Source organism: Rhinoderma darwinii, chromosome 3, assembly GCF_050947455.1.
Source record: "Rhinoderma darwinii isolate aRhiDar2 chromosome 3, aRhiDar2.hap1, whole genome shotgun sequence".
Classification (NCBI taxonomy): Eukaryota; Metazoa; Chordata; class Amphibia; order Anura; family Rhinodermatidae; genus Rhinoderma; species Rhinoderma darwinii.
Genome location: NC_134689.1, coordinates 17,820,562 through 17,846,883, shown reverse-complemented (window position 1 = coordinate 17,846,883; position 26,322 = coordinate 17,820,562). Strand labels below are relative to the sequence as shown.

At 40.2% G+C, this 26,322-nt stretch overlaps 1 protein-coding gene across 2 annotated transcripts in view; it reads right to left on the bottom strand.

Annotated features, from left to right (window-relative positions):
• The window catches only part of TSPAN9 (tetraspanin 9), a 365,810-nt gene that overhangs the window by 159,216 nt on the left and 180,272 nt on the right, over positions 1–26,322 (bottom strand). Inside the window, exon 5 of one of the 2 annotated variants that reach the window (XM_075856056.1) lies at positions 196–275. In XM_075856056.1, coding sequence (XP_075712171.1) covers positions 196–258 — 63 coding nt within the window. In that variant the 5' untranslated portion in view covers positions 259–275. Of the gene's footprint in view, positions 1–195; positions 978–26,322 lie in introns of those variants that run through there. The other variant, XM_075856055.1, reaches the window with a different exon arrangement.

Genomic DNA, 26,322 nt, shown 5'->3' with positions numbered 1-26,322 from the left:
CTACAGGATAATTGTATTTGGGCACCGACCCTCCAGGTGGTATGGCGTCGGCTTTAACCCAATTGCTGCTGGAGAGAATTGGAAGGCATCTGATAAATACATTTGATTAGGAATAACTTCTGCATACGGCGCCAGGGAATAGGTTGGCGCTATAGAAATAACAGACAACTTTAAGTATAATATAGAAGGACTTACCCAAAATATCAAGTTAAAGAGGAACATCATATATTTCAAACAACACAGACAGCCTCTCGCCATGTTGCACTTCTTAAATTCTAGAAGAAAAACAAAGGATAGATCCAGGTAAAAGACAACATATTTGCCTCCTTTGGGTGCAGTGTACTTGTCCTTCTTTACGCCAGCATGGCTCGGTGTACGAGATCCTGCATTGCCATAAAAAGCACCGGCTGTGAATCCTCTACCAAATTCCCTGCTTGAGGTAGAAGGTTTAGCTGAGTCTCTGCTGTCCACGGATGGACTTCGGTGTATAGAAGAGTCTTCGCTACTCGACTTTTCCATAGTCTTTAGCTTCACCGTTCCCAGAGCTATTGTTTTGCATGTCTCAGCATTAAATCCGGCACACAGTGAAAAATATACTAGCCGGCTGTCACTGTCCTAATGAGAGACCCACACACTGGGATGCTGCTTCCAGACTTCCAGGAGGAGGGGAGGGAGGGTGGAAGTGGTGGTAAGGGAGTGGGTTGCCCTCCGTCTCCGGATAATGGGATTACACAATAGAATTTGGTCTAACTAGAATTATCCGATCAGTCGCTTAACTTTCAAGATTTATCTTTTGCCAATGGAAAAAATATCAGTAGGAATAAATGAAGACTGTTCGAATGTCAAATCCTATTCGTATCACCTAGAGACTTTGCAAAGGCTGAGAACTCTCCCAATATCTATCTGTGTGATATCTGCTGTTGGATCTGTGTTAGGTTGCGGTGCTGTTGTATAGAGCAGTATCAGCAGCTGCTTCACTAGTGGGCAATCCCACAGAAATCCCTGAAGCAGCTCTCAAGTAATACAGCTTTACTCCGTCAAGCCCTCCCCTCCCGGCTTCACAGTAAGCCAATGGAGACAGCAAAGGACTCGCAGGCACGGCCTACATGACATAATATCTTTAAAAGGCTTATTCATTTAAGTTTGACTATACATGTGCACAGCAGAGAATCTCTCAAATGTCAGGGGCTGCTCGCAAAATGAAGAGCGGGGAGAAAATGAAACAGTGTAATATATAATACCATATAAAATAACATAAAATAATATAAAATGTATAAGAATATCTTAAAAGATAAGAATAATAAAAAACATGATAATAATATTATATAATAGATTACATATAATAATAGGTATAAGACTATACACTATATAGTAATGCAATATATCTAATACTAATAATAAAATAATAACAATAATGAGAACAAGTTTATATTATACTTACATTTATAGTAAAAAGTATTTTTTTTAATTATTGGAAATATGATAGTAATCGGGCAACTTTTATCATATGAATGATAACAATAATAATAATAATAATAATAATAAAAATAATAATAACACTAAAAGGATTATTAATAATAAATATAATAATAATAAAAATAATATAATAATAAATATTTAGAATCTAATATTTTTATGTTATATCTATATATTATAACAGTAATGTTTATTATTATTATTATTATTATTAATAATAATACTTTATGTTCATTAATAATTAAAATGATTAATAATAATAATAATTAGAATAATAATAATACTACAAATATTATTATCGATCATATTCATGTAAACAACAACAAAAAAAAAGGGCCCGCAAATATTTTTGGAATGCTATTAGACGTTACTTTATTTATTTTTTCTCTATTTAAACTGCATTCCCCTAAAATAAAATAAAAGTTCAGAAAAGTACACATATAGTGCCTTGCACACCGGCATATTACAGCTCAGGAACCATAATACGGCACCTATAGACTTCTATGGGGCCCTACAGTACCTCCATGTGTCTCCGATTTCATTCGGGGACATAAGGAGGTTTTTACCGTCTGATTTTGGAAAAATCAGACAGAACAAAAATTGAGGCATTTTCCATCAGATTCTGTATTACGGAGGTACATTATTCTCCCCTTGAAGCATTGCTACGCACAATGTAGCCTTAGGGACTCTGTGTGCCGCCATACAGGCTCCGTTCTCTTCTGTCAAGTTGTTAAATGGGAAAGCTGGGTGGTGACAACTAATACGCCACAGGGGTTGTCGTGAATGGTAAATGTGCGAGTGATGTAGAGGTAGAAGCGCAGGGATGTATCACTACATATTTATGCAGATCTGGGGTCTGGAAGCCTTAGGTACTTATATTTACCGGTGGTTTTATGTTTTAGGTAATAATGGACGGAGATAAATCACATTTACTGTAAGAGTTGCACAGTCCCATGAACTTCACATTCTCCCTATTAAACTTTACATTGACGCTGCATTTGCAGTCATTGCACGAGTGGGAGACTTAAATTTTCACCTTGATCTGCAGAATTTTGTATGTTTATGCTGCAACATAAGATAATGTTCAGCCATTTGTGTGTAGAGAAAATAACCTTGAAACTGTCAGGAGCAGCAACAAGCTGTGATATAGCAAAACACATCATTTATTTTCTTTGTAATAACCCTTGCAATTCCAAAGCTTTACTAACTCGATAGTCACGTGAGAAAAAAGTGACTCTCAAGGCAAATGCCCACAGACTATTTTAAGGTTTTGAAAGAACATTGTAGAGATCTACAGCAGTGGTTCCCAAAGTGGGTTCCGCGGTGGGGGTTTCTCTAAGAAAAGGGAGGCTCTCATGCCCTGATTGGTCGGAGGTGGAGCTTGGCCGCAGTGTAATTACAGAGATAGTGAATAATGTCATGAACATTCCTCCCAACATCTGATCACAGAACATATTAAGCTCTTCCCGTTCTGCCCAGGAACTACCTAAACTGCCTAGACATGCCCATTTTTATGCAAATCTGATTAAGACCCGCCTCTGAGGTTCTGTTAATGGTAAAAATTGGACTGTTGAGAAAAGTCAGAGCATTTTTAAATAATTGCCTGTGGTGGTTACAGGGCTGGCATTGGGCTGCCTCAGGTGTCTTGCTTCCTGCAATGACAAGCTGGCTATGGTCTCTCTGCTGCTGCAGAGCTTTTTTAAATTTTCATTTATGGTGTTGACCTCTAGTATGGTACCTGAAGGTGACCCAGTTTAATAATAAAATAACAAAAAAACCTACAAAAATGAAAAAAAAACAACCTGCAAAACTTAAAAAAACTAAAAAAGTACAAAACTATAAAGACATATACAAAAAAAAAGAAAGATCCGTAGCCTTTTTTTTTTTTGGGCTGCTATGATAGCCTCTACTATTACTGTTTCTTCTCCCAAATATTTAATGCAACATTTATCAAGCTCCCTCCCCATTTTCAGACATCTATACAAATTTCATAATTGTCAGACAAAATATGGGGCATTGTTTTTTATTTGCACTCTGTTTTGCAAAAGTTTTCCATCACTTTTCCATGCAAAAGCAATAGATGTGTCGTATTCCTCAATGGGGGAATACAGCGCTACACTAAAGTGACATACTAGTACTGCTCATAAATGCGCTCCATCATGCCTAGGGAAAGGTTAGAGCCAAGTAACTTTGTAACAATGCAGATTTAGATGGTCAACGGGGCAAAAACCCCTATGATCACTATAAGGGTATGTTCACACGGCCTATTTTCGGACGTTTTTCGGGCCGTAAACGCCCGAAAAATTGCCGAAAAATCGGAAGCAGACCGGCATAAAAAAAGGACCGCGAAAAAGAAGTGCAGGACACTTCTTGGGACGTTTTTGGAGCCGTTTTCCATAGACTCTATTGAAAAAAGCTCCAAAAACGTCCGTAAAAAACGCAGTGAAAAACACAGAGAACATCGTGAGTGGCACAAAAAAGGTCTGAAAATCAGGAGCTGTTTTCCCTTGAAAACAGCTCCGTATTTTCAGACGTTTTTGAGTCTGCGTGTGAACATACCTTAATGATTAATATGAGTGATTGTCACCCAGCATGTTACCCTTGTAGAAGCCAAGATAACTCCGAAATGACTCAATAGAATATTAAAACCTAAATGACAGTGACTTTTAGGGTGAAATAATCTTGCGACAGTCAAATATTTTTTCCTGCATTTCTGCTTCTTGGCTGTAAATATTAACAAAAATAAATGCCCTACTTTAAAATAACCTAGTTGTCTGACTCTTAGCAGTGTGGCTCTGAGGCGACCCATAACAACATAGGATTTTAGGTGAATGCAATGTCTATAATTATCAGGAGGTGCTCGATGTTCTCTCTCTCTCCGACCCATTACTCAGTGAGACTTTGACCTATTTACCAGCAGCTGAAATGATCCAGGGGTCGAGTCGTAATCAGGATCTGAGCTCTATCATAATTACACCCGTGTCAGGGATCTGTAACCAGTGATTTCATTTACCATTACTGACCGTATGATGGGAAGATGCAATGTCTGATGTCTAAAAATATTTCTACCTAAAATAAAATAAAAATCTGCTATTTTTTTATATTTTTTTGTGGGAAAGCTGTGGGATCATATGGCAGCCGTTACATATTCCCTGCAGGATGTCATCCAGATTTCCCAGACTCCCCAACAGAAACTTGGACACATTAAGAAAACCCAACATATGAATGCCCATTCATCTCCCCCACTATTCACACAGAAATGCCCACAAACCCTTCCAAAAACATCTATTTTGGAACAAATTTACCCTTTTAGGCCCATTTCAAGGGACTCTAGGAAAGCTGAGTGACAATCCCTGTGGGAGATGTAATGGCCGCAAAATAAGTAGTCACTAAGCATTTCCACAAACCAATATTGCTAGGTTATGGACTGGGGTTCCTTGGGCCCACCAGAGAAAATTATTGTGGGGGACACTGCCCACCCATAAAAAATTAGTAAACGTTTGCTTATAATAGCATTGTAATTTTTGATGTTACCATTGCACACACAGGATGTGAAGGATTTGCCTGACTCAGCTTCTGTGTCGACTCCCGTGGTTAATCAGCCTGCATCTGTTGCTAGGTCTGCTAGAGTGACTCGATCTGCTACCACTCAGGCTGGTAGGCTGAGGAGTGGGAGAGCCTATTGCAGCCTGGCCAGACGGTTCTAGCTCCCGTCCTTGGTCTACTTATACCTTCATTTGCTGCTTGTCCTTTGCCTGTGATTCTCCTGTTTCCTGGCTCTGCTGTTACCATTGACCTCTGCTTTATATTGACCCTGGCTTGACTGACTATTCTCCTGCTCTGCATTTGTTACCACGTACACTCCTGGTTTAACTCGGCTCGTCCACTACTCTGTTGCTCACTGTGTTTCCGTGGGCAACTGCTCCACTTCCCTTTGCTTTTGTTTACCCTTGTCTTGTTTGTCTGTCGTGCACATATTGAGCGTAGGGACCGTCGCCCAGTTGTACGCCGTCGCCTAGGACGGGCTGTGCAAGTAGGCAGGGACTGAGTGGCGGGTAGATTAGGGCTCACCTGTCTGTCTCCCTATCCGGACATTACACAGGAAATATCATTAACCTCTTCCTGACTTATACTGTAAAAGTATGTCATGGCTTGCAGTTAGTTAACGTGAGTCGCGATGTTATTACGACGCTGTGATGGCGCCGACTCAGGAGCTGAGCTGGCACCATCACTTCCGGTGGTTGTCAATAATAAACAGCCAACACACTGCCCTAAAGGCCGGGATTGGAGATAACCCCGATCCCGGATGTTTAGGCCCTTAAATGCTGCGGTAAATGCTGACAGCAGTAAGACAGAGGAGGGCGCTCCCTCTGTCACCCCATTGGTGCCCCGCTAATGTGATTGTAGGGTGCTGATGAGTTGCTGTGGCCCCCAGGTCTGCCACACCGGAGCCTATTAGCCCCTAATTGGCTGCCTGTTAGTTTTACACTGACACATATAATACATTGCAATACAGAATTATTGCACTGCATTGGATGAGTGGTCAGAAGGTCCGTTTTGTGGGACTAAAAAAAGAAAGTGTAAAAAAGTTTGGGAAATTTTTTTTTTTTTTTATCAAATGAACAAAACTTGCCTTTTTTAACCCCGTACAGTGACCTTTATTTAAAAAAAAAAAAGTGAAAATATAAAAAAAAAAATGACATATTTGGTGTCATCGCATTCGGAACAATCCTTAAGCCCACTTCAGTTGTTTTCTTCAGGGTGCTATCCGTTTTTTTAACGGATAGCACCCTGACACATTTATTTCCATGGGGCCATGCACACTTCTGTTGTTTTAACCTCTGTCCGTTGTTTAGTGTCCGTCTCGCCCATTGAAGCCTATGGGTCCGTCAAAAGGTATCTGTGTGCCATCCGTTTTACAAGGATCCATTGCCAAGCAACGGCAGGGCGTGCCAAAGTTCCCTGAATTCAACACACAAGATGGATTATAACGGACCATTTAAAATGGATGACAAACGGAATCACAACGTCTGTTTAAAATGGAACGGATGCGGAGTGACAATGGAAACCACACGGATGTCACAACGGACGTGAAAACGATGAAGGATGATGTGTGCATGAGGCCTAAGATTAAATGAATACATTATTTATCCCACACGGTAAACGCCGTAAAAAAAGCCCAAAAGAAACAATGCCAAATATGCAGGGTTTTTCTTTAACATCTCGCCTCCTAAAGAAACCGGAATATAAAAGTGCTTTGAAAATAGTCGGCACCCAAAAATTATACCAATGCAAATCTACAACTCTAAGGCTATGTTCACACGATGAGAGGCATTTACGTGTGAAAAGACAGACAGACTGTTAACAGCTGCCTCGTTTCACACGTAAATGCTCCTCCTCGCATTTTGCGAGCCGTCTGAGACGCTCGTAAATCTTGAGCTGTGCTTCATTGAGTTCAATGAAGAACGGCTCAAATTACGTGGCAAAGAAGTGCCCTGCACTTCTTTGCCGAGGCAGTCAATTTACGCGTCGTCGTTTGACAGCTGTCAAACGACGACGCGTAAATGACAGGTCGTCTGCACAGTACGTCTGCAAACCCATTCATATGAATGGGCAGATGTTTGCCGACGTATTGTAGCCCTATTTTCAGGCGTAAAACGAGGCATAATATGCCTCGTTTTACGTCTGAAAATAGGGCTGCAATACGTCGGCAAACATCTGCCCATTCATTTGAATGGGTTTGCCGACATACTGTGCAGACGACCTGTCATTTACGCGTCGTCGTTTGACAGCTGTCAAACGACGACGCGTAAAAATACAGCCTCGTCAAAAGAAGTGCAGGGCACTTATACACATTATATGCAGGACACTTCTTTGGACGTTTTTGGAGCTGTTTTCTCATAGACTCCAACGAAAACAGCTCCAAAAACGGACGTAAAAAACGCAGCGAAAACGGCGCGAAAAACGCGAGTTGCTCAAAAAACGTCTGAAAATCAGGGGCTGTTTTCCCTTGAAAACAGCTCCGTATTTTCAGACGTTTTTGGTCACTACGTGTGCACATACCCTTAGGCTGGGTTCACACGACCTATTTTCAGACGTAAACGAGGCATATTATGCCTCGTTTTACGCCTGAAAATAGGACTACAACACGTCGGCAAACATCTGCCCATTCATTTGAATGGGTTTACCGACGTATTGTGCAGACGACCAGTAATTTACGCGTCGTCGTTTGACAGCTGTCAAACGACGACGCGTAAATTGACTGCCTCGGCAAAGAAGTGCAGGGCACTTCTTTGCCACGTAATTTGAGCTGTTCTTCATTGAACTGAATGAAGCACAGCTCAAGATTTACGAGCGTCACAGACGCCTCGCAAATTACAAGGAGGAGCATTTACGTGTGAAACGAGGCAGCTGTAAACAGTCTTTTCACACGTAAATGCCTCTCAGCGTGTGAACATACCCTTAGGGTATGTGCACACGTAGTGACCAAAAACGTCTCAAAATACAGAGCTGTTTTCAAGGGAAAACAGCCCCTGATTTTCAGACGTTTTTTGAGCAACTCGCGTTAAAAAAAATTTGCTGCGTCCTATGGCCCTTCATTTCTGTTCGGCTTTTTCCGGAAAGCCGATGTATCGGAGTGCAGGCTCATAGACTTTCTATTGAGCCCGTACACCGCTACATTGATTTCCGGAAAAAGACGAAAAGAAATTAAGCGGCACAGCGCTCACACGAGAACTTCTGCCGCAACATTTTTTGTGATTGGTGGGGGTCTCAGTGCTCGGACCCCGACCAATCAAAACTTCTGACATGTCACTATGACATGTCAGAAGTTTCTTGGATGTTTAGTTACCCTATAAGAAGTTAATAAGGTTTAATAGGTTATTTGTGAATCCTCTCATAAGAAATAGACCCTGGTGGCATGTGAATGGCTCCAAAGTCAGATCCAAATAGGGTTGTCGACTGTATAGGGCCCATTATTGTCTCAAAGTCTGAGTCCACCAGACGATTTACCGGTGCTCCGGTACGGTGGGCCAGTCTCACCCTGTAGCTAGGCAATACTTGAAGAAAATGCGGAACAACTTGGAAGAAATGGACTCAAGAACTTATATTTAGATTTCGTGATCTTAGGGGGTGCTCTATAATGATGCCTGCAGTAGGTCGCTCTCCGGCGTCTTGGGGGAAAACCACAAATAACTGTTAAGTGCTTTACATTTAAAGGAAATCCATCTAGACACGTTTTTAAGAATGTTTTGCAAAATTGTATATAATTTGTTCATTACCTGGGTTGGTCAACTGTGTAAAAGAAATGGTCGTAATATAAAAAAAATCTTAAAAGCTAAAACTTTGAAATGTCAAATGCATTAAATAAAATTGAGGAGAAAACCCCAAATACTTAAAAATATATGCATCAGAAAGTGGTATGTAAAGTCTTTCTGAGTTATCTTGGTCTGTTGCTTGGGTAACAAATGATCGGAGACAACCACTAATGGCAGCCATTGCATTATTCATAGACGCTGCCATCCAGCTTTCCCAAGACCCAGAATGGCTTTTTAAGCTGAACTGATACTCCTTATTTGATGAAATTGTGGCAAAAAACCAATGTGATCACGACGTGCAAATACATCCTAAGTGTCAGTCTTTACTGTTGTTATGGCATTATGTTCATACGCCTGGAATATTAGATTGAAGTTCTCTATATTTCTGGAATGCTACATTTTTAATTGTAGTCTATGGGGGAAGTGGTCTCCTGGAACCTTTAAGTTTTACTGTAAGTTCAAAGGGTTGTCAAGTTTTGAAAACCCGCTTTTAAATACCCTATTAGGGAATTAAGTGTTAATATTGGGGGTCCCGTTTCATATATTAGCCAGAGAATGGAGTAGCTACAAAGAGCATCTCTCTCTCTCTGGAGCACACTGATTTCAATCGGAATTGTGTAATGCTTCATTTCACCTATGGTGGCGCTGCAGAGAAATGTAATACTTTCTACATGGTTCCTCCACTGATCACAAGAGGTCTCAGGAAAAGAACTCTGGTTGGGATACATGGAGTTAGGGCATTTATGATAGGCATCCACTAATTGGCGTTTTTATGTGCCGAATGTATGGCCAGAAAAGGAGAGCCTCAACCTCTTGACGCTTTATAAGAGTCCACGCAACCAATCAGCAAGAGCAACCTTTAAAATTTCCAGTAGCAAATACGAAACCGTGAATGATACTCCCTTTTAATGGACCTATAAGGGCATCAATAATCACTGACGTAAAAGACTAGATCCTAGTTATCCTGTTGGTTGCCCAACACAAGCAAATTTTCATTGTCTATTTTATATAAGGTTTAACATTTACATCTAATGCAAGGGTTAATGTTTTCTGTTAGGGTTTCTGGCCTTGGCCCAGAGCCCGACCCTCCACTTATTTTGTTTATTTGGGTTCATACTGGGTTAATCCCACGAGGGTCCATAAAGTATTATAGTTAATCCTGAAAGGCGAGTGTGAAAGCAAATAATGTTCTTATAGGTATCACGGTAAATTGATGTAGTTTAACCAGAAATATGAGATCTAGAAATATTAAAGAGCAAACTACAGATTGGATTTCTAGCAGCAAAGATTTATTTTAGTCACAAAAGAATTGACATAAAGGGGTTGTGCAATTTAGAAAACACATTTCCATACACTCTTTTAGGGAATTTTGAGTTAATAGAGGGGGGGGGGGGTCCTCTGTTCAGGATTCTCATCTTTTGGTCAGAGGTGAAAAAAACATCTCTCACCCAAGAGGACTCGTCCTGTCCTGCATTACATAGACATCCCATTAATTTGAATGAGCACTGTGTAATGCTTAGTTTCCCCTGTGGAGGCGCTGCAGGGAAAGTGAACACTTACTGCCAGGTTTCTCCTCAGATTACAGAAAGTTTCTTTAGGTGCCATCAGGGCACATCCTGTAATCAGCTTATCATAAGGGAATGTTTTAACAAAGAAGACAGTGGTCCAACCAGAAAACCCCTTTTAAGCTCCCAATGGGTTGTCATCCAACTTTAGGGTATGTTCAAACGGGCTATTTTCAGCCATTTTTTGGCGCCGTAAACGTTCCAAAAAATGGCTAAAAATGCAGGGTCTGAATGCCTCCAAACATCTGCCTATTGATTTCAATGGGAAAAACGGCATTCTATTCCTACGGGACCTTTTTTACGCGCCTGTTTCTAAAAACGACCATATAAAAAACGCCTCGTAAAAAGAAGTGCAAAAAAACGCTGCAAAAAACGCAAGTTGCTTAAAAAACAGCTGAAAATCAGGGGCTGTTTTCCCTTGAAAACAGCTCCGTATTTTCAGCCGTTTTTTGTTAAGCGTGTGAACATAGCCTTACAGTTGATAACTGGGTTTACCAGCAGGGGGATATTTTGTTATCTGCTTATTGTCAAGGGACCCTTCTAACAAGTAGGGATTTAAAGGGCATGTCCACCCAAAATATAAAATTGGTGATATATTTGTAAATAATCAGTTAGAACAGCTACAAAAGTTTGGTAATTACGCTTCATTTACTTATAGAGATATTACAAAATACAAAAATGTTAATATCTTTTTAACTACTGCTCTAACTTCTGATTTACTAATATATGGCCAATTTTACATGTTGGGTGGAAATGCTCTTTGTAAAAAGCTGCTTTTAAGGGGTTTTCCGAAACCAGAATGAATTTTGGAAAACCGCTTTGTTGTTCAGGATGCCAGGAAATAAAAAATATTTTAAATATACTCACAGTCTTCCCCCACCTCCGGTCCTCCAAGTAGTGATGTCATGTCCATTGAGACGTCATTATGCTTCTCAATGGATGTAATATCACTACCTGGTAGACCAGCGGCGGGAGAAGCAGCCGGTCATGGTACTGGAAACAGTCTTCAAGACTGTAATTATCAGGTGCCATGTTGCAGAGGTACATCAGATTACATAAAATATCTCAACAGTAAGGCACTGTATGGAGTCTCCATATGGCGGCACTTAGAGAGTCTATGGCTCCGTAGTATGCATGAAGCTTCCATAGGGTGCACGTGGCCTTGTATATCAATGGTCCCTTCCCAGCTTATCATTGGTAAAACGGTTCTCCGGGACTTTAGGAAGGACCATAAATGTTTGATCCCAGAGACTCCCTGCAGATCAGTGCAATAAATGGGCTGCACCGATCATGCGATCTTCGTGTCCCCTTCATTGTTAACACAGACCCAATGGCTCCTACATATAGAAGGCTGTGACTGGTACTACAGCTCTATTCCATTCAACTCCCGAAAGTCGGACGCCCCACCGATGAAACATTCTAATAGAAAGTCACCTTCTTATGCTGCTATATCAGTCAACAACAGTCACGAGTAAACGTTCCTACATTAAAGACGAATAAATAGAAATACAAAGTTCGGTCTAGTTTGTCACAACCCAATAATAAAACTGTGTCATTAAAAAGTCAAAATTTTTTTTTCCCCCCCGAAGACCTCGTGAAATCCAAGACGCTTAACAAGAAATATGATTTTCATAAAACTTCTAATTTACTACTCCAAAGGTTTATCATGAAAAAGGTTTAAATTTCACGGGGCTCCGTTTTCGAGTGGTGTCTTGCTGCTACATCATTATGGTTTTTACGTCCACAAGATAGATCTAAAGTCATTTGGCTGGGAATAAAATACAATCGTGTTCTCCTCCTACACTGGATCAGACAATGCAATTATTTGTATTGTGATCCGTCCCGTCAGGAAGGGATTAAAAACATTTTTAAGGTTTGCAATGTACTTTAATTAAAAATACAAAAGGTCTTAACATTGTCATTCAGCACAGAATAGTATGCTAATTGTACACTCTCTATGCAAATGGCACGTCTTGGGCTAGAGATGGATCCTGGGGGGAGCTGACTGCACGAATGAGCCACCGGCTATGCAGCTGCTGGGAGCGAATAAAGAAAATCACACATATGGCAAGTGAAGCCTTGGACGTGTGCATCCGCATGGTTCTAATTGACCCCCGATTGGTTTCAATTGTCAAAATGGCTCCATTCATTTCTGCCATTAAAAGGGTTTTCTGGGGATAAATAAAATTTCATTCAGCTCAAATAGCAAAAAAATAAAAATACTTTTCAATATACTTACCTTTAGAATTTTTCAAAGTTTCCTCGCTGCCACTGTTCGGGTCTCCAGCCGCATCCCCCGTAGGGATGACATATTAAATGAGTTGACTAGTCGATGACCCTAGGGTCGACATGTTACTGGAGTTGGCCATGATTGTCCAGCCCTTTCACGCATCAGATAAGGTGGTGGACCAAAACAGTGGCAGCGAGGAAATGGTGAGAAAATCTTAAAGGGGTTGTCCGAGATTTAATGACTTTGTGTTAATGCATGTAATTTATGAATGTAAATAAATTTGTAATATACTTACGTTTTCCAAAGTGGCCCCGTTTCCAGATCCTGCATGGGGGAACTTGACGGGTGACGTCACTCTCTGCTCTGGCTCTGCCGCTTTGTTGATCTTGAATTATTTGCCGGGTATACGACACGTCACTTGTCACGTGGTGTATATCGGCTTGTTCTCCTTCACAGCCCGTAACGCGCATGCGCTGTCACTGCTGTTCTCGCGGTCCCGGCTGTTCTCGAGATAACAGCAGGGGCCGTGCATGCTCGTCACAAAAGAACAAGCCGATATACACCACATGACAAGTGATGTGTCGTATACCCGGAAAAGAATTCTAGATCAACAAAGCGGCCAGAGCCAGTGCAGAGAGTGACGTCACCCGTCAAGTTCCCCACGGCAGGATCTGGAAACGAGGCCACTTTGGAAAACGTAAGTATATTACAAATGTATTTACATTTATAAATTACAAGCATTAACACAGTCATTAAATCTCGGACAACCCCTTTAAGGTAGGTATATTATAATTTTTTGGGCTGAATGAAACTTTTGTATCTTTTTACAGCGGTTTTCCAGCCAAAACATAAAATTGGCACCATTAAATCAGTTAAAATGGTAACCAAACTTTGTTAACCAAAGATATTGGGGGAATATATTATGACCTACGTTTCCAACCAAAGTCTTAAACTAATATACATTGGTGGAAAATGCACCAAATATTTGAAGTGGTTCACTCCTCTTAATATATTTGGCGTACCTTTGGCGGTCCGTGCGAAAGAAATGCAACTGGGTAAACACCTTTTGATATATTTATTCTTAGAAATTTTTATGTTTTGTTGTGGCACCTAATTTTGAAAAAATAACAAACGGAGGTGCAGGCACATTCGTTGTCACCTATGATTTAGTTTCTTGTCAAATTGTTACTTAAAATACGACAGAATAAACACTGACCATCAGTTTCCAAAAAAGTTCATTCAAAAGGAACAATCAATATGGCTGCACTTCCTGTTGTCATTTTTACAAAATGGCCACAGCAACAAAAGAAAAAATGGAAATATTTTCGTAAGCAAATTAAACAATTACCAAACTGCTACTAAGCTATTGCTCTAACTTTTTGATTTACTAGATTTTATGTTTGTGCAATTTTTTTATGTTTTTGGGTGTAAATGCTCTTCTACCATGAGGGCTGGAAAAAAAATATGACCGAACAAATGTTTCCACCAGTAGTCCCCAATACTACACGGTCTATATGCCGAGGCAGGGAACTGTGTCTGGTACAGCTACTGACTTTCTAAGACCATAGGTGTCCACTAAAAACAATGGATGCCCATTGATTTCAATGGGCACCCTACAATTTACCTTGCAGTTTGCAGGTCTTACAAAGTGGTTGATCCACCATTATCAGATAATCACAGCGGCAGAAGGTACCCCCAAGAATAGGTGGTGTCCATGGTCCTAACATAGAGTACATGGTCTAGTTTTAGCATATGGCTAGGAATGGGGTCAGGAAAGGGGGATAGACTGTTAAAGCTCAATATTCCACATGTCGGAAAATCTCCTTGAGATAAAGATGATTCATTCTAATTTCAATGAAGAAAGGGCAAGATGGTCTCCACCATTCAAGGAGTCCAAAGTCTAGCAGATGCCTTATGGTGAGACATCTGTTTGGTCACCCTGAAGCATTAGACTATATTACTTTTATATTAGTTCTGCCTTTATAATGGCAGCTGCTGCTATGGATAAATGGAAAAGAATATATTGTAAACTACAAAAAGATGAGCAAAGGCTCCAGTGTGGGATGTTCTTTAGCTGGAAACTTATAAAAAGTGAGAAAATTAGATAAGTAGTGCATTTTTGAAGTCAATGATGTAAACTTGCAAATGGAATAAAGATTGAAACTGATACAGAATATAATACTGAGAAATAATGGAAATGATGTAATAAAATGTTGAAGTGCCTAAATCATGTCTCACTCGTAAGAGCCAAATAGATTTTAGCAGTCAAATTGTCGAAAACCAAAGCAGACAACCAGCGGCTCATAGCACATACTGTAAGTAGGGATAGCACCATCTCATTAAAAATAAAAGGTCTAAGAAATAAAGACTATGAACCTTGACAACTATCATAATACAAAGATGAAATGTTTAGGTTCATCAGTAGATTTATAATGACCTTCCAACTTCAGTTTTCTTAGCAGCTGGTAAAGCCAAAAACTGGCATCAAGAACCAGTCTGGTCTTGGGCTTCGTTTCCTACATACAAACCTCAATCCCATATTTTGCAAAAATTTTAACCCCTATAACTTGTCACGATCTAAGGGTATGTGGACCCACTGAGCCGTAATGTCGTAACGGGATAGCAGCTGGCCAAACAGTGTACCAAGTAAAGTCTATAGTCCAAGCAAGGGTACCTATGGTAGTACAGACAGTAGCAATGGCTAGGCTCAGATGGGACCTTGGCAGCAGACACCAGGCGTGGTGTAACACAACACGACTCCAACTTTTTTAAAGCACAGGAAAAAGGTAGCACGGGATACAGGTAGCAGGAACGGGAACACTGGGACAGGACAACACTAAGGGACCATTTGCTAAACTGACACGGAAAACACAACAATGCTCAGGCAATGAGTGAAGGGGCAGGGCCCTTCTAATAGTCCAGGGTGATTAGACAATTCTAAACATGTGTGCGCGCTGGCCCTTTAAGGGCGGGACTGAGCTCACACTCGCACCCTAGTGGTCACTGCAGGCCAGGACGGCCGCATGTGCTGGCATCTCCGGGAAGGAAGGCGTCGGCAGGATGAGAGGAGTCTGTGGTCTGCGGCACATAACTTATTTATAATTCTACTGGGGTTGGCTAAGTATTTTAGTTGAACTATGAGATATTAGGACTTTTATTTTTATTTTTTGAGGGGGGTGGGATATGGTGTTTTTTTTTTTTTGTTTTTTTTAGCCTCCTAGTTAATAGACTTGAATTGAGCTGACACCAAAGGAAATGACATCTGCTCGGATTGCAAGATCTTCTAATCGTTAGAAACCTTATTATCTCCCCACCACACAGGCCTATTATTTCCGTTCATAGTATTGAGCAATCTATAGCCAACATTAACGCTCAAAACAATCTAAATGAGGACATATTTTTGATGGCCATTGTCTGAATGCCATTAGTTAAGGTGGCTATACGCCTAAGATAGCTGTCAGCAGACCCCTCGTTGAGCTGAGAGCAATTCTTCCTGATGCCCCCCATACACATGTATGCTTGACTCAGCTGAAGTGTACATGTGTACCCAATGGGGAGAGGGGAATTATCTCCCATTAGAACAAAAGATTGGGCATGTTGAAATCAAACATGCCGGATTCTTCTTTACTCCGACATCTGCCGTTGGTGAAGAGTTGAGTTCGGTCAGCGTTTATCTAATGTGTATGGGCACCAGGCAGATCTCTTTCCTTGATCAATTACCTGGGCTGACCTAGGCTGCCCTTCTGTTAATAGAATGAACATCTGTCACCTGACAATGACCACAAAAATTCAACACAGCAAATTGACTTTCCCCAGATATTTCCTTTAGTCAGCATCGGTCATGCTCTTTTGAGTCAGGAAAGGGCACCGACAGTTGGCAAGAATGGTGTAAATCGTCCATTTTTGGCCCTCTCAAATTCCTAGTGTATGAGCAGCTTTAATTATATTCTATCAAAACTCTTGTGGAAAACAGTACTCACCCTGGGTTGTATGGCTCAAAGCTGCACCATTTCGGCAAGACAAAAACTCTGGCAAAAATGACATGTTGCATTCTTTTTCACAAGCCTAATGGGTAGTATTCCTCAGTTGACTACAATATGATAGAATGCACAAAAATGGCAAGTAAAAGCTTGGTCTAAGAAAGTCAAAAATGTTTTTGACTTTTATGAAGGGGTTAATACGCCAACTAGACTTCAAGATTTTTCCTGCCTCGAAGTCAAGTCATATGAATGGAAAGTAAGAAAAACCTTGGCTATATTCTTCCAGCATCGCCTGACCTTTACCAAAAAGTTACTCTACCAATCGGATGCATTTTTCACCACTGACATATTGCGAAGAGTTATAGACCAATTCTACAACAATCTGAACACAAATCAATTGAAAAGTATACACTATGCATTTGCTTGATGCCCTGTCCCCAGTGAAGCTGCTTTATTGATTGGTTTGAACTGCAAAGTGCAGGCGTGTTAAAATGGGTAGCAGAGACATGCGTGTTATTAATCCTGGTCTATCACCAGGTCAAAGGTTATATGACTAGAAGCAATGGAGTTTTTCGTGAGTTTGCAAGATCTTGTTTTTCAAAGAAATTGTCAAAAGTTTGTATACATCTAGTGCAAATAAGAACATCATGTTGCCAACCAACCAGATTCCAGCTATTGTTTGGTAAGGGAATGCCAAAAAAATATAAGCTAACCACTGATTGGCTCTTATGGACGGCACTACTGTTTTTGGTTTCCTAGAATTTTTTCAATGCTATATTCAATGGCTCTTCACCAATTTCTACCCCTAATTTGCAAAACCACTTACTTTAGATAATCAAACCCAGATAACCCACACCCAAAAATACTCCCCCGCATGTATACAATTTCATCAATGAAGACCTATCTTAATTGGTTACCCCAAATACAGAAGGATGTGGCTGAAGACACAGCGTCCCATAAATGTCTCTCTGAAAAGTGTAGACAGTGGTCACTGCCATGTGATATTACACTAAGATCAGAAGTTCACCTTATACATATGTCCATCTTGGTAATTTGTTGGGTAAAAGTTCAATGTACACCCTCATTGGGACCATTTTAATCCTACCATTGGGCAAGTTCTCCAAAAGTTGGTTGAATAACCGATGGTATAAAACATTTTTCCCTGGTATCTGTTCGGAAATTACATCAGAATTATCATCGGAGAGGAATTTGATCTCGGCCAAGCAGTATCACCACTGCTAGCATTGAATCAATCTAGACCAACAATAAATAAAAAAGAGTTTAACCTTGATCTTTTTGTGCTTTTACGCCGAGCAATTATCGTTACGATCGTTTACAAACTGTGATTATAATTGACCTGTCTACACGGAAAATAAGTTGACCTAGGTAAAATGTTATATTGCCACTACAGTTGAATACTTTGTAGTCGTAATATTCAACTGGACAGTCGCTATGCTGAAATATATGGCCGTATGATTGACGGGAGCGTTCTCGAAGGATAATGAGACCCAGACCAAGTACAGATAAAAAATCTAAGACATTTCACGGTTGAGTTAGGCTGCGTTCCGACATTCCGTCTGAGCTTTTTCCTTTGGAACGGAGCCTTGACAGATACAAACGGAAACCATAGGTTTCCGTTTCCATCACCATTGATTTCAATGATGACGGATCCGGTGCCAATGTTTTGCGTTTGTCTCCATTGTGCAAGGGTTCCGTCGTTTTGACGGAATCAATACCGTAGTTTACTACGCTATTCATTCCATCAAAACGACGGAACTCTTCCACAACGAAAACAAACGGAAACCACTGGCGCCGGATCCGTCACCATTGAAATCAATGGTGATGGAAACGGAAACTTACGGTCGGTATGTGTGCTGCCGACATGATAGAAATGTATAGGGACGAGCAATCACGGTAACCATACAAAGCTCCTTGTGAAAAGAGCAAATGAGCGCCGATCAACGAGCTGTCTCTTTGATCGGCACTCGTTTACACGGCCTGGGTCCGGCTGTGTAAGAGGACCCTTAGAGGCAGATTTATTTAGACTAGTATTGCATATCCCAGTTTTAATATTAAGTTTGCTGGAGTAAAATGCACCTAATTTAATAAGAGGTTCACGCCTCTTAAGAAAATAGTTGCATCTTGGCCTGTCTGAGTGCCAGAAAGGCTACACGCTGCCGTAAATTTCAGCTATAATCAACACCACCTTCTGGCGCACAAGATAATTAATTTGACGGGGCATGGTGGCTATGACCTCTTTTTAATAAGCTGCACCCCATTTTTTGCTGCAATTTTTTCATGCAAAATGTGACTTTTGGGGCATAGAACGTATGATAAATCATAGAGTGCACAAGTACAATAATACCACAGTGCCTCAAGAGTGTGACAGGATGGGACTGTTGTGGACTGTCAAAGTTGGAAATTATCTCCGACTTTGTGTGACATTTGGTGACGTCAATTACAATTTATACAACATCATACACAAAATAATTGTGTATGTAGTCCATGGCAGTTATCATTGCCTACCCCACCTTTAGTTCTATAGTGTAAGTGGCTGCCACCTATTTTGTACATACGTTCCTATAGACTTCAAGCTCAATTAGTGGTTCATGCATTTTGCTAAGCACAATAAAAATATGGAATCTTCTTCACTCCCTCTACTGCATGACTGAACACGGCATAAATTCACAGAAGATGTGAAGTTTATAATAGAACAAATTACTTTTCAACATGATCCCTATGGGCAAAAGGAGGACGGGAAGAGAAATATGACCCAACAATGGTATGAAGGAATTTTCCCAGATTACTCGTTGAAAATTATGAGTTAGAAATTATACATTGACAGCTTCGTAGATGAATGAATTGTCAGTTTTTAATACCGAAAAGACGGGTATAATATAGAGTATCATAATACATTAACAGATGCCGCTCCCGAGCCCCTGGACAGAAAATTGTTCCTTTTTTAAGGCTCTTTTGAATACACGTCTTGCTGGCATTGACTATTTTTTGTGTAACGTAACAGAATTGTTGAATGATGAATATTTTTTTTTGGGCTACGGCAGAAAATATAATGGGATGCAATGATTTTACGACAAATCCTTACAATCTACATATATTTATATATATGTGGGGTTAGTGACTGCCTCCATTTTTGATCTTGCACTCCTCCCATTCTGCCCTGGGTGATTTTAATTAGTTTAATGCTGGTTCCTACCATCCCCAGATATATGTAGGTTTAGTCCCAGTTCTGGGTGTATGTGCAGCGTAGGATCCCACTTCATAGAGGTCGCCCTGACGTGGCAGGTGGGCTCACACAATTTGATCAAAATGTGCGCTAAGAACCTCCCTATTGTAAGTAGATTTAGCAGTAATGCATATATATTTATATTTAGTGGCTTAGGTGGCATTAGTGTTCGCAGTGTGCTGTCACCATTTTCTTATGTGCTATATATATATATATATATATATATATATATATATATATATATATATGGTCTAATCTCATAGCATTTTATCATATGTGGGAACATATAACAAGTACACGTAAGTCATATACAGTACATGATACGTGTTAGGTTCTATATCCTTAAAGCTCTTATGAAAGCTGTCAGTACAGGATACAACTAAACTGTGTTGGTATTTCCATTGTTTTGCTCTGTCAGAGGAGCGGAACAATGAAAATACCAGAAGCACTGGTCTCGCTGTACAACGGACACCACTGGTGGCCGACGGAACCCATTGATTTTAATGGATTCCAATATGTTTCCGTTGTGATGTCCGTCGTGTTCATTACCAAGTACTATAGTGAGTCTTGCTGCGCTATTGTTTCCGGATTTTGGCCGAATCTGTGATGGACACACCTAACGGAACCCCCAATGCAGATGTCAACAGGTCCTTACCTCAATATTCCCTAAAAAGGGGCTGCCCAAGTAGATAAGTAACTGAAGGTGCCCAGAACCCCCGCCAGTAATTCATAATTTATTTACAATCATAGATGAAGAATTTTTCGACATAATATTGTCTGAGGTGAGAAATCACTTGAAGTGAGAAGTTTGTGATCACTTTAAAGAATGGTTTGCTTGTTCAATAGCTGACCTGAGGGGATTTTTTTTCCAAACTCCCACCTACATACATTCTAAGAATGAACAGACCTCGGTATAAAGCATCACCTATAAACTAAGTAGCTTCCATATGTGACATCTTTATTAGAATGATCCCCAGTATAGGGCATCTCATATATTAGAACTAGCCTTAACAAAGAGTATGTTCTATATGTTCACTACTTTCAATATATAAAATGTCATATACTGGAACCTTTCTCAATTTATGCGACTAAAATTGGTCTTCAAGGGGATGTTCACATTGGACAATCCTTTTTGGGTTGAAGGTTCCCCTGATGATAATCTGATGACAGGGTATCCCACTGCTGGAATCCCTAGTGATCAACTGTAATCTCTGGAGGAATCTGGTAGCAAGTGTTCAATTTCCCTGCAGTGCCACCACAGGAGAAATAAAGTATTACACAGTGCTTGTTTAAATCAATGGTCTATTTGTATCATGCACAGACATGTCAGGTCCCCCAGAGCAAACTCTTTTTAGCTATTTTCCACACTGAGTCTCATCCCCTCCCTAAAATGGTATTTGACAATGAGCTTTATAGCCCAGACAACCCCTTTTAAAGCGGTTCTACATTAGAATTATCATTAACATAGGCCATCTGTAAGCGGCCTAGCATCATTAGAGGGTACGTTCTTTATTGGATACAGTAGTCGAATGGAAACATTATGACTAATGGAGTGGATTTTTAAAACATTATTTGTATTTTTTCTCAAGGATAAATGAGAACCGATGTACTAATACTGGGTTAGACTGACAACCCTCTTGAAATGCTCCCCAGAAATGAGTAATCATCTGCAGGTGCTCACCGCGTGCTATTTAATTTTGGAAACGCGGCCTGTCGGACAATAACTTTTTTCATATGTGTAAAGTCTGTGGTCATTATTCACTCATAGACTCTCTTTGTGTCCATTAGGAGCAGTTATTAGGAAGATCGACGAATGTCTGCATTCCTGGAGCAGACAGAAAAACCATACCATTAAGTGAAAAATAACACGAATCCCCGGCTTCATCTACCGGCAGAAGAAAAAATATGAATTTGTTATATACATTAAATTTGTCATTTGTCCTGATGAAGGTGTTCACACAGTCCACAAATGAAATGTGTATGGTAATCCGATATCTTCTTTCCTGCAAGACAGATTAGCGGGAGATTTGTGCTCTCTTAAACCATAATTTATGTTTACTTGGACTTCTAAAGTAAAATTGTGAAGGGGGAAATACTGAAATACAGTTGTAAAGATTTCTTCCAGGTGATGTTAAGATTTTTATTTCAAATAGTACTGACAGTAAAGACTCTGAATTCCCGAATAAATTGAAAATGTTCAAAGGATCTTTGCTTACATGGACTGCTGCAGGACTGCGGGCCGAGCATGATGGATCAGCGATTGCCTTCAATTAATTATTTCTCTGGTCTGAACAGTCCCCAAAGGAGTAATTAAGTACAATGTAATTAGTACCGGCATAAGGGTCTTGATGCTGTACAGGACCCATTATAAGAAGCACGCTATATAGGGTTTGTTCGCCTTTGGTCAACCTAAGCTGATTTCTTCAATGACTTTCCTCATCTGTTACCATTAAAGGTGATTTAAATATATACATTAAGGAATTGCTTTCTATACAGTTTTCTAATATGAAAGTTAGGCTAACCATAGGGAAGGGGATTTGTTTTATTCCCGAGAGCCAAAAAGTCAAATTAAAAAGTTGCAATCATTTACATGCATAAAGATCTGTAATGTTTTACCCATAGACTGCTATAGGGTAGAATTGCTTCTAGGTGAGTAAGGCCTGTAGGGCCCCCGAGCAAAAAATTTGGTGTGTTCTCCACCTCTGAAACCCAGACACCTCCCCATCTGACATTCTATCCTAGCCACATATAGAGAGAGGTGACCGCACATGGCCCTCTCCACTGAAGCCTGTAGGAGTTATGGATTCTGCCAAGCTAGTAACTCTCTTAGCGCTCATTCAGACCAGCGTATATATAGTCCGTGCGACGGCTGCTAAAACAATGGCCGTCACACGGACTCATGTACTTCAACGGGGCCGTTCACACAACCGTTGCTTCAACAAACCATGTGAAGGGTCCGTGAAAAAATAGGACATGTCCTATTTTACTGCATGTTACGCATCCCTCCATAGATTCTAGTCTATGGGGGATCCGTGACAACGCACCCCGCACGGGTGCACCTCAGATGTGAAAAACTGCCGTTTTTCACGTCCAAAGTTAGCCCGAGGTTAGCTACGCTCATCTGAATGTAGCCTTAGACTTCAAAAGAGAGGGCCACCTGCATGTGTGTCTACCTCATCTCAGCGGGATAGGATTGCCGAACAGCCATCATGGGAAACCTGATTTTCAGAGAAGGAGGGGTCCCAGAGGTGAGCAGTGCATATAAGGTGGATTAGTAGTGAAGACCACATAGGTCCCAAAAGGAGTGGAGGGCTCATGGCAAATGTCCTTTGTGCCCTCTCTATAATTCGGCCATGCAATTACCCATAGTGACCAATCAGGTTGCAGATTTTAATTTCTAATAATTTTCCAATTATGTCACAGCCCCCGGCAGCCAGGTGAGACAATGTTGTAATGTGACACAGCACTTCAGCTTTCTTTTTATGCTGTATAGTATCTCTAAGGCTACATTCGGGCTCTCGCTGCCCTGGTAGTTTAGCATCTGTACAAAACTTACTTGTCTGGGGTACATTTCAGGAGATGCTCCCAATTTGTTGTTAGGGGAGTGTCTGACAGCACACAGTTAGTGTCAGTCAGAAAAATTCTATATGTGAGGTAAGACTTTATGTTGTATGATGCAAATAATCTGCAAAGTCAATAAATATTATATGTAGTATATGTAGGACTGCAAACCCCGACTAAATAGGACAACAGGGACAGGGCCAGAGCTATGATCCTGGAGATAAGGAAAATCTAAGCTTGAGGCCTAAAGGGCTTAAATGACCATCTGCTCTTCCAAAACCAAAGCGAAGCCACTACTAATGTACAAACTCCCTCTCTGTACCTCATTAATCAATAACCACAGTAAAAATTGATCTCAAATTTTGCCTTTTTGACTGAGCCTACAAGTGCTTAAAGCGCAAGAGGTATGGAATCAAGTATGTCCCATACTCAGACTAGTAATTTAATATTATTTAGCAAGAGACAAGAAATTCTACAAGATGCGTCTAAACAAAGACAACTGAAGTGAAAAAAGAAATCCACTTAAAAGGTGACATTCATTAAGTGGAGATATCGCCTCATTAATTGCTATTCATTTGCATAGGTATCAACAGTTTCAACTGATTGATATCCTGCAGTGCAATACTGGTGACGTACATGGTGTAATCCACACCCACCATGTACAAGACGAAGTGAGAAAAATATGAAATATTTACACTAGATACTTTTGGTGTAAAGAAAATTTTGAGTATTCAATTCTTGACTTCAAGGGCAATTCCATTAGTTATATATTCACATAAATAAACTCTAAATTCCTGTTTTATTCCCTTAAAGGCACTGTGTAGTCCTATATAAATAAAGCTTAAAGGGATGGTCTGGTTTAAAAAAAAAAAAATATATATCCTATTAGGGAACAGGATCCCCAGTTCAAGACCCTCAACTTTTAGCCAGAGCAGTCACAAAGAGTGTCTCTTTCTGGAGGACCCAGCACGTCCGTGCATTACACAAGTAGCTCATTGTTTTTAAAAGGATCCATGTAATGCTTCATTCTACCTGTGGAGGCGCTGCAGGGAAATTAAACACTTGTTTCAAGATTCCCCCTCAGATTACAGAAAGTTGCTTTAAGTGCCATCAGTGGCACTTCCTGTGATCAGTTTATCTTAGGGGAACTTTTCAACAAAAAGACAGTGTCCCCTTTGAAGCTCCCAATGGGTTGTCACCAAGTTTTACTAGACTTGTATATAAAAAAGCATGCAATTGTTTTCTTTTTCCAAATTTTTTATTCAGGATTAAGGAGAAGCTGGATGACAACCCATGTGGGGAGCGTAATGGCCACCATATTGGTTATTACCCAGCTTTACAAAAAACTGATATCACGAAACAGATTTTTTTTTTAACTACAAGGAAGCTTAAAGATCTTCTACCTGGTGGTTGAATTATTTTTTTTAAGGGGTAATTTCTTTTACACTGTTCCTTTAAAATCTAATCTTTTTTTATTATTTATGTTGTTTTTTTTACATTTCTTTTACTTTATAACAGCCTGTTTTTAGCCCCTGGAAAATCTAAAAAATCAGCTGCTTTTACAAAACTCCCCTCGCCACGAAAATAAAAAAACGATTAATTTTTCGGAACATCCTGTGAATATTAAAACATTGTAGTCCTACACTATCTCAAGTTCAGGGGTCACACGTGTTTGTGTTTGCTAATGAGATCGACACTCGAGTCATTAGAACAGGAAGAGAGGGAAAAACAGCTCCAATTTATAAAGTGTCATAAAATAAGAGCATTCAGGATGCAAAATCTCACCATTAACTCTCGAGCCTAAAACAGGTCACAGTCTGTGCAAATGCAGATAAAGACAAAATAACAAATGGCCTGAGATTTGGAGCCTGGATTGTGTTCAGCTGTTACAATTCCTGCAATGTCATCTGTGGGAAATGTGAGTATTTTCATGCAATGCTGGTAGGGCAGTAGGTCTTTAACGTGTATCTCTCCAGCTGTTGCGAAACTACAACTCCCAACAGGTATAGCATAAACTTAAATTCAATGTATATAAATTTTACCCTAGAGTAGCAAATTACGGTTCAACATCACAAGCCAAGAGGTCATGAGTGGTACTGCAACCTTTGTTTAGGACTGGTATACTATTTTTTAATAATTCTTCATAGATATGTTATTATATGTTTTTCGAAAATAGAAAAAATGTGGTGGGAAATTGCGTAAGAATAGATTGACCAAATGTGACCCTATAGGTTGATATGTCTGACTTATAGAGACATTTTCCGTGTTTTCAGACCTCACAACAGTCAGGGTCTGATCTTTCACTTATCCGCAACATGTTTGAAAAACTTTTGTAGAATGGTGAGACTTCAGATCATCAGAAGTTCATGTTAGTTTCCCATATATGGCCCAATTCTCAATTTGGGAGGTCATATTTAGGCTATATAATCATTATTGTAAAAAAAAAAAAAATCAGTAGATATGAGGCTCCACCATCATGATTCTCAAACTCCGTCAAGGAAGGGCCAGCTAAACTTAATGTCCTATAGCCAATAGTCAAGACTGTTTAAAGAAAAATCATATAGATGGACAGTGAGATATACTGTATATAAGTCACAGTGAGGGGTCGGGGGAAGGCAGAGAAGAGCCCATTTTTCACATCTCCCAACAAATTACACTGACCATTACCCAGGGTCTGAAACACAACAGCATTTAAAAAAAAAAAAAGTCTTCCTCCTGCCTATGCTGCACATCTACAATATGTGACTAACTCATACTACTCTCAGATAGGGCACCATAGTCTTAGTTACGGTTTCCCGAAATTTGCTAACTTTTCCACCAATTAATATCGGGAGAGAAGACTGCAACAGCCTAAGGATTCTCTCTGTTTTCGGGCAGGGCAAAGCCCTGTGCCTGACCAGAGTAAGAGGAGCCATGCATTTTCAACAGCAATTTTTATTGCCGGTGAACA